General features: G+C 33.2%; 1 protein-coding gene across 12 annotated transcripts in view; it reads right to left on the bottom strand.

Annotated features, from left to right (window-relative positions):
- The window catches only part of Ca-alpha1D (Ca[2+]-channel protein alpha[[1]] subunit D), a 960,824-nt gene that overhangs the window by 291,340 nt on the left and 653,587 nt on the right, over positions 1–15,897 (bottom strand). For all 12 annotated transcript variants that reach the window (XM_072546534.1, XM_072546531.1, XM_072546539.1 and 9 more), the window contains exons 6-9: positions 10,386–10,538; positions 9,814–10,004; positions 2,914–3,017; positions 2,452–2,858 (exon numbers count right to left, since the gene is read on the bottom strand). In XM_072546534.1, the coding sequence (XP_072402635.1) occupies positions 2,452–2,858; positions 2,914–3,017; positions 9,814–10,004; positions 10,386–10,538 (855 nt within the window). The remainder of the gene's footprint in view (positions 1–2,451; positions 2,859–2,913; positions 3,018–9,813; positions 10,005–10,385; positions 10,539–15,897) is intronic.

The following is a 15,897-nucleotide window of genomic DNA, read 5'->3' as shown; positions in this document are numbered from 1 at the left end:
TAATTTACACAATTTATCGTGTCAATATACTAATCATCTTGACATAATTGAATTAAATGCCTTCTTAGGCTTATTATATTTAGCTGTGGTATTTAAATCCAATAATGAAGATTTAAGGTCTTTATTTGCTACGAATGGTACTGGCCGTGATATATTTCGAGCAACCATGTCACTAAACTGATTTTATTTTTTGCTTGGAAGCCTTTGTTTTGACGATCCAGCTACTAGACAAGAACGTATTGCGCACGGAGATAAACTGGCAGCTATATCCAATATTTTTAATATGTTTATAATTAATTGCCAGTCCAATTATAGCTGTGGTGAATATCTCACAATAGATGAAATGCTTATTGCATTTAGAGGAAGGTGCCAATTCAGGATGTATCTCAAAAATAAGCCAGACAAATACGGTCTGAAAATGCAGTGTTTAGTAGACTCTAAGACACATTATTTGCTAAATGGTTTTATATATACTAGAGAAGATACAGGCAGAGCAAATCCAGAAAGGTTATCCATCCCCACTCTAGATGTTTTGACACTTATTCCACCAATTTCTGGTACAAATAGAAACATAACAGCAGATAATTGGTTTTCGTCCATTGAGCTCATAAAAGAACTGAGAAGCCATAAAATTTCATATGTTGGAACTCTAAAAAGAAATAAAAGAGAGGTTCCTGCTGAATTTCAACCCCAAAAAAACAGGCCACCTAATTCTGCCTTATTTGGTTTTACAGCTTCACATCTTTTGTTCCTAAAAAAATCGTGCAGTGTTGTTAGTGTCAACTATGCATCATTCCAATACAATGGTTAATGGAAAGCCAGAGATTATAAATTTTTACAACGAGACAAAAGGTGGGGTGGATTGGAGACAAAACTGGCAGAAGAACTCGTAGATGGCCTCAAGTAATATGGTTTCGCATTTTGGACATTGCAGGATTAAATGCTAACGTAATTTTTAATGGAGTTCAGCAAAATCAAATAATGGAAAGAAGATTGTTTCTAACCACTTTAGGTCAAGAACTTATTAAGGCCCATTTAACTCGTAGAGCTCAGCAAACTTGTTTACCGAGAGAAATTCGTAGTGCCATTTTTAAAGTTTCCGGACTTCAGGAACCAATGCCTGCCGCAAATCCAGAGCCACAACGACGAAAAAAGAGGGAAAGGTGTAAAATATGTCCATATTCCAAAAACCAAAAGAAAGAAAGCTCATCGTGCGATAAATGTCGAGATTTTATTTGCAAAAATCATTCCCGCACACAGACGTTATGCATAAGCTGTGTTGAAAATTAAGGTAAAATCATGCTTGTCATTTTTAAGATACGAAATCTAAATCGATTTTTTTTCTTTTAGGTAGGAGCTATGATACCGAGATTTCACCATTGGATATAAAAAAACTGCACATTGTTATTATTTTTCTTATAATTCGAGAAAGTGCATAGCTATGTTAATTTGACTGAATACAAAAGTTTTTTTTTAAATAAAGTTATATCTAATTAACCAAATTTGTTTATTTTTATATAAATGTAAAAGTAGCTGTAAACAAAATAATTTAAAATAAAACAAGTTAAAAAAAGAATATTTTTTGATACAAAAAACAATGGGGGGTCAAATTTGACCCTGCCATGGTACAAATGTTACTATTTTTGGCCATGGTAGTTAAGGGTTAAAATAAATTTGTAATATTCTTCAGTCATGAAAAGTAAAAGTAACAATTACCATTTGGATTTATAGTTTGTAGTTTTACTAAAAAAAGATTTTTAAAAAGATTTCACTTTTTATCGATTATTTTTTAAATTTTATGCTAAATATAATCAGTCATTAGATTTAACGAAAAACGCTACGATATATGTCGATTTATATGTTAACACTTGCATTTAATTTGGATTAAAATTAATTTATGCATATTTTATAGTGTGGCCCGTGGCTCACACGTCATTCACGTGTTCGTGAGAGTAATTTAATTTAAGCAGTCACGTGCGTGAGCAGGAGTGAGTAAAATTAATTAACCGTCAACTGGAATTAAAAATCACTTACCAGCCCATCTCTAATTACAGTTAAAAAGGACATATCACGCATAAAAAAGTGATCAACAGTAACTTAACTACGTGATCAGCAGTAAATGAGTTAAGAAACCTTTTACGTTACAATTAGATGAACTACTAAATCTGAGAAGATATTCAGATAGTCAGAGAAGTTAATTGGAGAACAAAAAAGATATTCAAAGTTAATTTATTAAATAATGAGGTCACTATTTAATCGAGGAAATAAGAGATTAGATTTGAAAAGCAGTTTTTTCTAGTTATATTGCGAAAAAGGCTGTAACTCTTTAACAATTTCTAAGTCTGAAAGTTATTATAAAGTTTGTTCTTCAATACAGGCACAATTTTTCCCAAGAGCTGTTTAAAAAAGATATACTTTTATAAATATTAATAAATAAAATGTTTGACTTACCTTGGAAATCATCCAACCATTGTGGCTGCTTGTAATGTTCCGTGGCTAAAACCCCAGTATTCAAAAATACCAAAACAATAATAAGCCAATAAAATGTCTGAGATTTGACGGCCTTACGGCATGCTCTTCGCATTCGTCGATTAACCCTCTCGAAGCTCTTTTTCTTGCGTTTGAACCAAGATTCCTGTTGAACTTCCTCCTCCCCGATGTGGTCGGTGGATTCCATTTCATTCTGAGTTATATTTCTATTGTCTTGGTTTTGATGATCTTCGCCTTCTGGTTCGATATCTTCAGCTTGCGTAATCCAATCCAGATAACCTCTAAGGTCCTCTTCGAGCTGCTGTTTTTCTCTTAACTTGTGGAAATCTCCTCTAGCTTTTGCTTTTTCTCTTTCTTTGGAAAACTCACTAATATTTTATTATTATTAATTGATCATATGTCTGTATATCTAAGACTACTTACCCACTTAACACACCAAGAATTAGATTCATCACAAAAAATGCCCCTAGTATGACCATCGAAACAAAATAAATCCACTGCCATGTTCTGCCCAATGCATCTTGTATCTGAAAATAAAATATTTACTTTACGAGTATGTGCACTGTCACAGAATCGAATTTTAATTTCATAATGAACTCAATTATTGTTCCTCGAAACAATTTCATGTTGTTGACTATCCAAGATACATTTTTTTTTATTTAAAATTGATCCCAAGCTTTATTTCACGTTAAGAACGGAACGTTTCGGTTATGCACAACAGTGTTGCCAAAACGTGTTGCTACTAGACTGCCAATATACGAGTCATTCTAATCAGAGCCCTATTCAGCACTGTGTAGATGTAGTTAACTTAATTTCACTAATAATATAGAATAGCAGAATAATGTATTATAAATAGGTGTTTCTTTAATAGTTTAACAATATGTTTATTAACGTTTTAGATCAGATTTAACTAAAAGATAAAAAAACAAGTGCAACGTTTATTTCATTTGCATGTACATATTAACAACAATTTTATTACTTACATAAAAAATTTTCCTTGCATATAACATGCATTCCCTTTATTGTCACTAACTACTTTAGTCACTTTTACATAAGCGTACTGTAATTTCGTTAAGAAGCTCTTCCACTGAATAGTATGGTCTTTAGATAGATGGACTTTTGCCATTTTACGGAACTTAAGAAAAGAAGATGTAGATTTAAGTTGCAAAGGGAGATGGTTGTATAATTTTTTTGTCAAATATAATATAGATTTCTTTACTAACTCAGTGGACGGGATCCTTAAATACACATCAAAGGTTGAATTTCTGGTAGAGTTGTCATGATTAGGTCTTGCTGGAAAACATGTAGGTGTTTAGGAATCAAGAAAACAGTTTCTAAAATGTATAAAGACCAATGCGTTACAATCCCGTGATTTTTAAAGTAGCTTCTGCAATGTGTTATTCTGCTGAGACCAAAAAGATACCGTATTGCTCTTTTTATAATTTAAAAATAACATCAGATTGGGCAGCTGTACTAGAACCCTAAAACATACCAAAAAACAAGAGGTGAATATCCTGCTAGGAGATTTCAACGCCAAAGTAGACAAAGGAGGTGCTGGTAATACTGTGGGACACCTTAGACTAGGAACGCGAAATTATAGAGGAGACCGCCTTGTTCAGTTCTGCCAGGAAATGGATAGTGCAATAATGAACACCTTTTTCAGATTACCACCTCGAAGACTCTACACCTAGAAATCTTCAGCTAACTTTTCAAAAAAAAATATGATTAGAAACCAGATTGACTACATCATCATCAACAAACGATTTCAGAATTCCGTAAAATCCGCAAAAACATATCCGGGAGCAGATGTTCCGTGAGGCCATAATCTTTTACTAGGACGTTTCAAACTTCACATGAAAAAAGTCTATAAAATAAAAGCACAAAAACGGCCGGACATCCAGAAGTTGAAAGATAAAACTACAAGAGAAGAAGTCAAAGAGGAGATCAACAACAAAATAAACAGCATGGTAATCTCAGATATTAATCAAGAAAACATAAGTGTCGATGATATGTGGAATAAAATCAAAAATATTTGCAATTCAGTGGTAGATAATAAACTTAAACCAGAAAACGATATAAAGAAACAACTATGGGTGGGACAAGAAATAAGCTGAGAAATGAGCTAATGGAAGAACGAAGAAAACACAGAAATAAGAATGAGGAAAGGACCAAAGAAATAAACAAAATCATTAAGAAAAAGATTAAAGAATCAAAAGAATCATGGCTATAAGATCAATGTATAGAAATAGAATCTCTAGAACAGGAGCATGGCACTTTTAACCTACATAAAAAATCAAAAACGTAACGTAACGTAATTTATACTTACAGCAAAGGGCAACTGTACGAGTAGACAACGAAACCTCACAAGAATTCACGATAAAACGGGGAGTACGTCAGGGCTATATTTTATCACCGACGTTGTTCAATACTTACTTGGAAATGCTGTTCAGAGAAGCTATTGATGGTTTAAGAGAAGATATAAAAATCAAAGGTGAAATCATAAACAATTTAAGATATGTAGACGATACGGTTCTGATTGCGGAATGGGACCACTCACAGGAAATAAGATGTCGTATAGAAAAGGGGAGGGCTGTCTTTTGAAGATTTTATGTAAAATGCACCTGAACATTGATATAAGAACACGAGTCTTGAGATGTTATGTATTTTCTACCCTTTTATATGGAGTCGAAGCCTGGACCTTAACGGACGCCACATACAAACGATTAGAAGCCGTCGAAATGTGGTGCTAGCTTCGCATGCTCAGAATTTCCTATATCCATCATGTTACAAACAACACCGCGATCCAACGTATGAATAAAGATCTGGAAATTATGCGTATCGTGAAAATCAAAAAGATGACACACTTAGGGCATGTGATGCGCAATCAGAAGTATCAACTAATTCAACTAATTTTACAAGGCAAGATAGAAGGCAAAAGATCTCAAGGGAGCAGAAGAATATCGTGGTTGAAGAACATCAGACAGTGGGCAGGAATGACTACCATACATCTATTTAGAGCAGCTGTCAACAAAGTTGTATGGACCAACGTGATTGCCAACATTCACAGAGGATATGCACCAAAAGAAGAAGACTAGAACCCCAAAAAGGGAAGACCATTTCGAAGATGAGACTCACACAAAAAAATATGTTATTTTAGAACACGCTAAATTGATTTTCTTCGAAACAAATCTTAATGCAAGCTAGTTTCTTACTTACAAATCGATATGAATGGACCATTTAAGGTTGCTGTCTATAAAAATACCAAGAAATTTTACAGAATCAACGATACTGATCTGGCTGTCATTAAGAAGCAAGGGTTGAAGAGCTCCTTTATAGGATAATGCTACTGACTTATCCACGTTAAAAAGAGAGTAAATTAAAAACTTTTTCGAAAGTCCGAAATTCCGAAGCTAAGGAACAGTAGAGGACAAAATACTGAACCTTGTGGTACTCCACATGCAATGCTTTTGTGACTAGAGTCAGTATAATTTGCTCTAACTAGTTGCTTCCTATTCCTAAAGTTATATTGGAAACCAATTCAAAGAAATACCTCGAATTCCGGAGAAATTTAGTTTTTTTTATCAAAATGTCGTGATTTACATAACCAAAAGTTTTGCCATAATCACAAGAACCAGTGGCAGTGTAAAGATTATTGTTTAATTTTTGATAAACCCAGTAGTAAGGCAATAGGTCTATAGTTGCAGATATTCGATTTTTTACCACCCTTATAAAGAGGAATAATAATGGCTGTCTTTAGGCACCTTTACATCATATACCTTTTTTATAGAATTATATCATTAATTAGTGAGAACAGGACTTCCAACACATTTTTTGGGACATTTAAGAAAATTTTTATAGATAGTCCATCAGTACTACAGGAAGATTTGCTTTTGAGATACTACTGATTATTTGTATCAGTTCAGATTTATCAACGGGTTTTATAAAGAATGAATTCGAGACGTTTTTTGAATTGGGGAGATAGGAAATAGAATCTTGATATGGCTAAATAGGTGATGTTATATTTTTACTCACATTAACAAAGTATTCATTTAGATTTTCAGGGTTTGAGAGAGAAAATGTTTGAGCTGTGTTAGTTTTATTTCGAAGATCGTTTATTATGAACCAAGTCTCTCCTGCAGCATTTTTAGAGCTTCCCAGACGATTTTTATAGTACATTTTTTTTGCTGTTTTGATAAGTTTTAGATAGGTCCCTCTGTACTTGGAGATTTATTCAGTTACATACTTTTCAGATTTGGCATTTTGTGCTTGCCAATTTTCACACTATCACATAATTTATTCACTGCAAATTAACATCATCCTCCTCATCTTCTCTATCATCGCTATTACTGTCATAGCTATTACTGCCATCGCTATCACTGTAATCGCTATCACTGTCATCGCTATCACTGTCATGACTATCACTGTCAACCGTCACATTTATTACCACAGGATCAATATCTTCCATCAACTCGTCAAATCAAAAAGCAGCACATTCCATAAAGCACAATTCACTACCCGCATGCACTATAACAAATTAGGGGCCTCGTTTTTGTCGGCTGTTTTAGGCCTGTTTACAACCCTTTATCAAACGCATCACTGGCTAAAGTCACTTTGGAAACACTATGTTCGACATTCACCCAAGTTTCATACAAATAAATGACGGTGTATCCTTGAAAACGAAATTTTTTGTCTCACGCAAATACTGATGCCTCCATTTCAGAATATCGGGCCGTTCCATCATTGTCGACTTTTCTCCACGTTTGCAAAAATCAAAAAGTTCATTTTAAGGAATATTCTCCACATTGTTGTACGCTAATACGCTAAATGTTTGCTAAATCTTTCTTTTTTTTTCAGCGCAAAAACTTTGTTTAATTTCGGCTGTAAATTTTTAAAGAAAAAACACTGCATGATGGCGCGGAGCCGCATATTAACTACTGCGTCGTAAGTGAACTTTCTGCTGTTGACTCTACTTTTTGTACGTTTTCTTGTGTTTTTACGGGCCTTAGTCCTCCTACCGCAACTTCTTTGTGTATTTTAGAAATAGTACTAGAACCTACTTCCGTCATAGCACTTATTCTATCGATTAATTAAGAGCTTTACCACTCTTTAAATTTAGATAATAATTAAATACATTTAAAATAATTTGTTTTGCACGGATGTCCAAGATATTCGCTTGGCTTAATTTTTAAATTTCTATTTTCAATGAATATTAAACTATGAAGTCAGAATAACTACTAAACAACCAAAAATCATTGTTATGATTATAGGTACGAGGTACGAAGATAATTAGTTTGTAATGACCATGATTCTAAAGGCCCGTTTTCACTCTACGTCTTATTGTACGTTTTGTTGGATAGGACAAATCCTATACAATAAAACGTGGCATGTAAACAGCAAAACGTACGTCTTGTCGAATCGAAATGAAATCCGAGGTCAGATCGTAGAAATGATGGGAGAAGCATAGTTTTGCGAGAACTGATAGGATAAAACGTTACGTGAAAATACATATTCAAACAAGTCGTCCGATCTTAACTTATTTGATGACTAGTTCCACTGCAGTTCTTTTCATTTTCCCCAAAAAAAGCCTAATAATGTCAGATTTGCGGCAATGCATCCACGATTTTCTCGGGGAATTTATTGAATTGTATAAGAGTTTTTAAGTAGTTATGTTTTAAAACCAAGTAGATTGCATTACAGGTTTCAGGAATTATTTGGCTTAACGCTGGTTTGGATATTATGATGGTGAACTCCAAGTCCTTGACGCTGCAGCCTGTTGTAAGATATCTGAGAGTTGCTGTGAGTCTTTCATGGGGTGTAATGGCTTTTCTCATGAGGTGTCTTATTTCAATATGTATGGTGTTACCAACTCTAGCAATTGACAATAGGCTGAGGTGTCCATTCGCAAATAATTGCGCCAGTCATCTGGTTCGCCTCTTTTAGTAACGAGACGTGGGAATACTGGCTTCTTTTTAGAAGCCCACTCTCTTGAACATCTTGTCTTTTCCCTCTTCATCCCTTTTTTCCTCAGTCGTAGTATCTTTATAGTTGAAAAAATAAAAGAAAGCAGCCGTGTTTCCTCCATAATTAAAAAAAAACACTAAACAAACTTCACACAACTCAAGACTCGGAATTAGAAATGAGGTAGAAAACGGAAGGAAAAACGTAGTGTGTATACACTGGACAAAACGTACATTTTGTCGTACGTTTTATATGATCCACAAAACGTACAATAAGACGTAGTGTGAAAACGGGCCTTTACGTGAAAATACATGTTCAGACAAGTCGTCCGATCTTGACTTATTTGACGACTATTTCCACTGCAGTTCGCTTCATTTTTCTTAAAAAAACCTAATAATGTCAGATTTGCGGCAATGCATCCACTATTTTCTCGGGGAATTTATTGAATTGTATAAAAGTTTTTAAGTAGTTCTGTTTTAAAACCAAGTAGATTGCATTACAGGTTTCAGGAATTAATTGGCTTAACGCTGGTTTGGATATTATGGTTGTGAACTCTAAGTCCTTGACGCTGCGTCCTGTTGTAAGATATCTGAGAGTTGCTGTGAGTCTTTCATGGGGTGTAATGGCTTTTCTTATGAGGTGTCTTATTTCAATATGTATGGTATTACCAACTCTAGCAATTGACAATAGGCTGAGGTGTCCATTCGCAAATAATTGCGCCAGTCATCTGGTTCGCCTCTCAGTTGTTTTAGTAACGAGACGTGGAAATACTGGCTTCTTTTTAGAAGCCCACTCTCCTGACCATCTTGTCTTTTCCCTCCTCATCCCCTTTTTCCTCAGTCATAGTATCGTTATGGTTGAAAAAATAAAAGAAAGCAGCCGTGTTTCATCCATAATAAAAAAATCACTAAACAAACTTCACACAACTCAAGACTCTGTTAGAAATGAGGTAGAAAACGGAAGGAAAAACGTAGTGTATACACTGGACAAAACGTACATTTTGTCGTACGTTTTATATGACCCACAAAACGTACAATAAAACGTAGTGTGAAAACGGGCCTCAATGGCATGTTGTATTCTTACAGAAAAACAATTAGCCTGGCATTAATGTAATTAAAATAATATAAAATAAAATTTTGTAAATAATATTTATTTAATTAAAATCATTTTTCCTGCTTTTCATATCTTGTGTCCGATGGACACTTTTTGTCAGTTACGTTAAAAAACATTCATTTTAATTCAATTCTGCGCAAAAGAAATACAAATACAACCCTGAATCGTTCTTGTGCTCGTAGCCCTATCTACGCAACGTTCTGTTCTTAACGTGAAACGCTCTATAGCAAATAATTACAATTAAATACTTACATTATAAAGTACATCAGTCCAGCCCTCGAGGGTGATGCATTGGAAAACAGTCAACATGGAGAGGCCAAAATTATCAAAATTGGTAATGCCGTCGTTTGGACCTGTCCAGCCATCTTTACAAACCATGTTCGCATCTATCTGAGAACAATCGAAACCCACACCACAAGGGTGAGGCTCGTCCATCTCTTTACCTATAAAGTACAAAGACATGGCTAATTAAAAGATTCATATACACATAAGAGATTGGTCCAGGGAGACATGATTAAATTTTTAAATTACTCTAAACGTTCTTTTTTTGTGGCATATCTTGTATCAATAATTGTATTGTTATGCTACAATTAATTTAAAAATTGCCAATATTTTCTTTTAACGTATTGTCAATAATCAAAACAAAAATACAATACTAAAAGTATATTTTAAATTGCAAATAAAAAACTTTTACATCGACATCTAATCTAAACATCGAATAGCACATTGACAAACATTAGTAAGATACCTTTTGGAATTTCTGACGAAACTCGATTTAAATATGTTCTATGTGAACCAGTGTTTTAGATAGAAACAGCTCTTACCTGTTGTGTTATCATAACAAGTCATATGCATTTTTCCTGAGAATAATTCCAACCCAATGATTGCATAAATAATAATAACAAATAGTACTAACAGAGCTATATGCAGTAAAGGCACCATGGCACGAAGAATTGAGTTTAACACAACTTGTAAACCTGTAAAAAGATAAAGTATATAAAAATATGCTCAAATTTAATAGTAATAAATTATTTCAATCAGTTTTACATCACTTTTAATATACAGGGTGAGTCATGAGGAACTTTACATACTTCTACCATATGTAGAGTCCCTCAGGTAGCATATCATGTGGCCACTAAAAAATGTCAACTCCTCTTCTTTATAAATTAACAGGGTGATTTGTGTAATTGACCATTTATTTCATTTTACTGTAGTGTTTATACGGCTTATTTGATTTTTTTAATTTTTGCATGATACAGTACACTACTATCAAGCATTCGACTGGTATTAGCTAAACTAAAAAATTCCAGGACTGGCTTTGGAAAAATTAATTTAGGTATTCGTATTAAATATTACACCCTGTATAAATTTTTTTTAAAATGCAATAAGTGATTTTCAAACTACATAAATAGCCAATGAAAACGACATATGTGACAATGTTGTCGCACTTTTATTAAATTTTTAGTGAACGATCAAATCTTACCAAAAATAGAACAACCATAATGAAGTATCAAATTATAAGGTAATTAATTTAAACAAATGTTATAAATTTCAAACATTTTAATTGAAATGATAAACTGAGTCACTGCACAACAAAAAACAGTAACTACTAACAATACCGAAGAACAATTTAAAAAAAAAACTAAAAATATGTACATAGTTATGATAAACCCATAAATTAGAACTGGAAAAGATACAATAATGGTAACAAAATAAAAATAATTCAAAATAGATTTTCGAAATGGAACCCTGCAGCCTGTACACATTTTTGTTGCCGAATTGTTAATTGACGTATTGAATTACGGATACTCCGGGGATCGTTTCTAATAATATTACAACAATGTATAATTCTATCAATTAATTGTTGTCGGTTATTATTATTCACTGCGTAAACTAGTTGCTTTAATCGTCCCCAAATATGGTAATCAACGGGATTGAAATCAGGGGATCTTGAAGGCCACGAAATAGGACCTGCACATCCTATCCACCTGTTGCCATAAACATTATTGAGATGTTGTCTCACTGCCAGTAAAAAGTGTGGGGGTGCCCCATCATGCTGAAAATACATCCCTCGGATAGCAACGTTCGCGTTGGCAAGCAAATTCGGCAAAATATTTTGTAGAAAGTTCAAATAGACCTGCCCTGTTAAAGGACCATCAAAAAAGTGAGGACCTACTAATTGGTTATTTATGACACCAATCCACACGTTAACCGAAAACCTTAACTGAGAACGAGGTTCTCGAATAGCATGGGGATTTTCTTCTGCCCACACATGTGAATTTCGTGAATTATTTATCCCGTCTCTGGTAAATTGGGCTTCATCTGTAAATAGTGTCCTGTATAGCGTTGGTCGATTATTGTTAATCCATCTACAAAATTCCAACCTATCGATCTCATCTCCAGCATGTAGTCGCTGAACCATTTGAATGTGATATGGGTATAGATTATTTTTTTGTAAGACTCTACTTACTTTTGATTGAGTAACATTGAGTTCTCGACTTACTTGTCTAGTGTTTATTGTAGGGTTCATAGTAACGGCGTCCATAATGTCATCTTCCTGCGCTTCATCTACATGTCGCTCTGTTGTTCCACTAGGAAAAGTGCCATTTTCTCGCAAATAATTAAAAACTGACCCAAATGTTGGATGACTGGGAGTTCGACGATTAGGAAATCTCCTACGATATTCTCTACTAGCAGCCCTACCATTCCCATTACAGAATCCATAAACAAATATTATGTCTGCATATTCTGTGGTCGAAAACTGATGTGGCATTTTGAACGAAAGTAACAAAAGCTCTACCAAAACTAACACAATGTACTTAACGTAGATATGACAGAAGAAATATGTATTCTTGTACACATAAATAACAATTGATAATGACAATAATGACAATGGGTATAAAATATCAAGAAACGTCAAACGGTCAACGCCAACCTTCATTTTAAACTTTTTTAGATTTATTTTTATTTAGTACAGTTGATGCAATGTATTATTATTTGACATAAAATTTTAATCATTTACAATCAACAAAAACTAACACATACAAGAGGTTTGACTTTTTAATCAATTTAATTTATTATTTATCGAAAATAATGCCCCAATACGATCTATGAGTAAAAATTTAAAATTGAAAAACAATTGATTCTATCGTAGAGATAATACAAAGTGACAGTAAAGATGTTCATTTTCTACGTATTAGATTATGTTGTAGGAACTCATTTTAATTAAAATGTTTGAAATTTATAACATTTGTTTAAATTATTACTTTATAATTTGATACTTCATTATGGTTGTTCTATTTTTGGTAAGATTTGATCGTTCACTAAAAATTTAATAAAAGTGGTACAACATTGTCGCATATGTCGTTTTCATTGGCTATTTATGTAGTTTGAAAATCACTTATTGCATTTTAAAAAAAATTTATACAGGATGTAATATTTAATACGAATCCCTAAATTAATTTTTCCAAAGCCAGTCCTGGAATTTTTTAGTTTAGCTAATACCAGTCGAATGCTTGATAGTAGTGTACTGTATCATGCAAAAATTAAAAAAATCAAATGAGCCGTATAAACACTACAGTAAAATGAAATAAATGGTCAATTACACAAATCACCCTGTTAATTAATAAAGAAGAGGAGTTGACATTTTTTAGTGGCCACATGATATGCTCCCTGAGGGACTCTACATATGGTAGAAGTATGTAAAGTTCCTCATGACTCACTCTGTATACCAAGTGAATATTTTTTAGATACTGTCCCGCAAATATTATAGTGTTAGCAGGGTGAATAATAAATAAGTGTTTACTTTAAGAATTCAGTCATAGTATAAGTACAATCTTATTCGATTCAGCTATAAGTTTGAGTACATTCTGAAAAATTTGTGAATAATATTTTGCTTATACTTATAAGTGTATACTAAACAATTTAAGTTTAAACTAACAACAGGAAACAAAAATCTAGAAAAAACTTATAATAACCGGCCGTATTCTATATTTGTCAACAGATTTTTCAGTTTATTTACAAACATTAGCAGACACACGTTTGTAAAAGTGTTAAAAATTAGTTCCGAGTACGACAGTGTATCTCTTGACTCCGAAGTAGTTGAAGAACAAAGTGGCAATTTGCGCTTCATAGAGGCTTTATCTAATCACAAAGTTTTATTTGATAAATCGCAGTTGCCATTAATAAGAAAAAATAAGGAAATTTCCTCAATTAAAATGCAGGAATCATACAAAACGATTTATGGCAAAAGTATTAATGTAAAACAATTGAAACAAAAGATTCAAAATATGAAAAACGAGTTAAAAAAGAAAACAGATATGAAAGCAAAGGAAAATGAAAAAATTATTTTGAAAGATTGGGAAAAAATTTGCTGGACATTATAGATAAAGATGAGAAAAACCCAACATTGCATATAATTCCTGGAGCGGCGACAACGGGATTGAAGCCATTGGAAAATGTAGAAATGCAAAAACCAGCGAAGACAAGGCACGTTTTAGTCAGACCTCCTCCTCCTTCCTCTTATATTACACCATCACAAGCAAAAAGAAATAAGCTGGAAGGACAAGAAACAGATGAGACTGCAAAATTATTCACAGCAGATCTACAAAGACTGGTTCTTTGGAGCGAGAACAACTTTTATTGAACAAGCTACGTCAAAGTCTACCCGAAACCCAAGGTTCCGAAAGCGAAGGTCCCGAAATTTTAACTTCTTTAAGATTTCTTAAAGAATTTCTTAAAGAAAGATTTCTCTAAGAACTTCTTTAGATAAAATATATACAATGTTATAAATTATGAAATATGATATATTTTTTAAGGTACACACCCTGTATATTTTTATTTGTTTCAACAGTTTTTAAATATAATTTTGAATTGATAACTATAACAATTTATATAATTAAATGTTGGAGTCCCCTTCTCATAACATTTTCAGCATCATTTTCTAATTTGTATTGCTCTTCTTCTTCGTCATTCATGACATTTTCTTCGACATCGACAGGAAGTGGATCATTTAAATACTTTGATATATTATGAAATACAGCACAACTACATCTGCACAACAGAAACTCTGTTTAGTTTTACTCTAACCATATATTGCAAAATTGGAAACCTTCTCTTCAGTTGGCAAAAGGACCTTTCGATTATGACTCTTTCTTTCATGAAAAGTGTGCTAAACGCAATTTCTTCACAAGTTTCGGGATTTCTGTATGGCGTCATCAGCCATCGTCTGATTCCGTAAACAGAATCACCTAAAAACACCATATTATTATGCCGCATATTATTCATTTCGACATAAATTGCAGTAACCTTTTCTGTTATAGTATTCGTCTCCATGCTCAGATGGTTTCGGAATTCTTATATGTGTACAATCAACAGCACCAAATGCACAAGGAAACTGATAGTTCGCACTCCACTCTTGTTGTGCTTCAGCAATGTTATTTAAAGGAAAACGTAACCAAATATGTGATTTTTGAATTATTTTAGTCAAAACAAATTTCACAGTTTTACTCACTGTTGTTAGATGAACACCTTCATTATTGCCAACTCCAATTTGAAATCCAGGATCACTTAAAAATCGATGAAATATCTGCATTTTTTGTCTGGGATTTAATGCTCCTCCCCTTGTTTCTCCAGTGTCTCCAAGGAAACTTTCTGCTAAACACTCCATATTAATTCTCGAAAAACGATATAAATTATGATATTCCTCATCCCGACACTCACTTCGTTGAAAATAATATTTTCGACGTATGATGTTCATAAATTGAGCCATTTTTTACTTAAAACAAACAGAATAAACTTATAAGTTTAAGCTACGACTTAATATTATTCACAAAAATGTTAGCTTTTGCTACGAAAAAGGTACTTTAAGTGTATACTACAATTTTATTCACACTGCCCATTGTCTTTAATAGGCCAATTAAGTTAAATTTTTACTCGATACAACTGAATAGACGGGTTTAACAGTTAAAATGTGTAATAGGAGATATTACAAAAAGACTCTCATTTACGGATTCATCAGTTTTTTAGTGAAACTATTCTTAAATAAACAATCAAAACGTCATTATTTTGGTCGTAACTTAAAACTTATATAAATAACAATTTAATAATGTTTATAAATAATCGCCTTTACTGCGAGACTAATGAACCAGCTCTCTGGATTCGACAAGAGTATCTTCTTCAATCTTACTTTGCTTTCGTATCCGCAAATCCATCCACTCCAGTCTACAATTTAATTACTTCAACATCGCCTGTGGGAACCCCGCAAAGGATCCAATCAATAATAGAAATCCAGAAATTAACTCTAAGGAAAACCATCGACCTTACTAAAACACATCC

This window comes from Diabrotica undecimpunctata, chromosome 10 (genome assembly GCF_040954645.1).
Source record: "Diabrotica undecimpunctata isolate CICGRU chromosome 10, icDiaUnde3, whole genome shotgun sequence".
NCBI lineage: Eukaryota > Metazoa > Arthropoda > Insecta > Coleoptera > Chrysomelidae > Diabrotica > Diabrotica undecimpunctata.
This window is presented reverse-complemented; position numbering and strand designations above follow the sequence as displayed.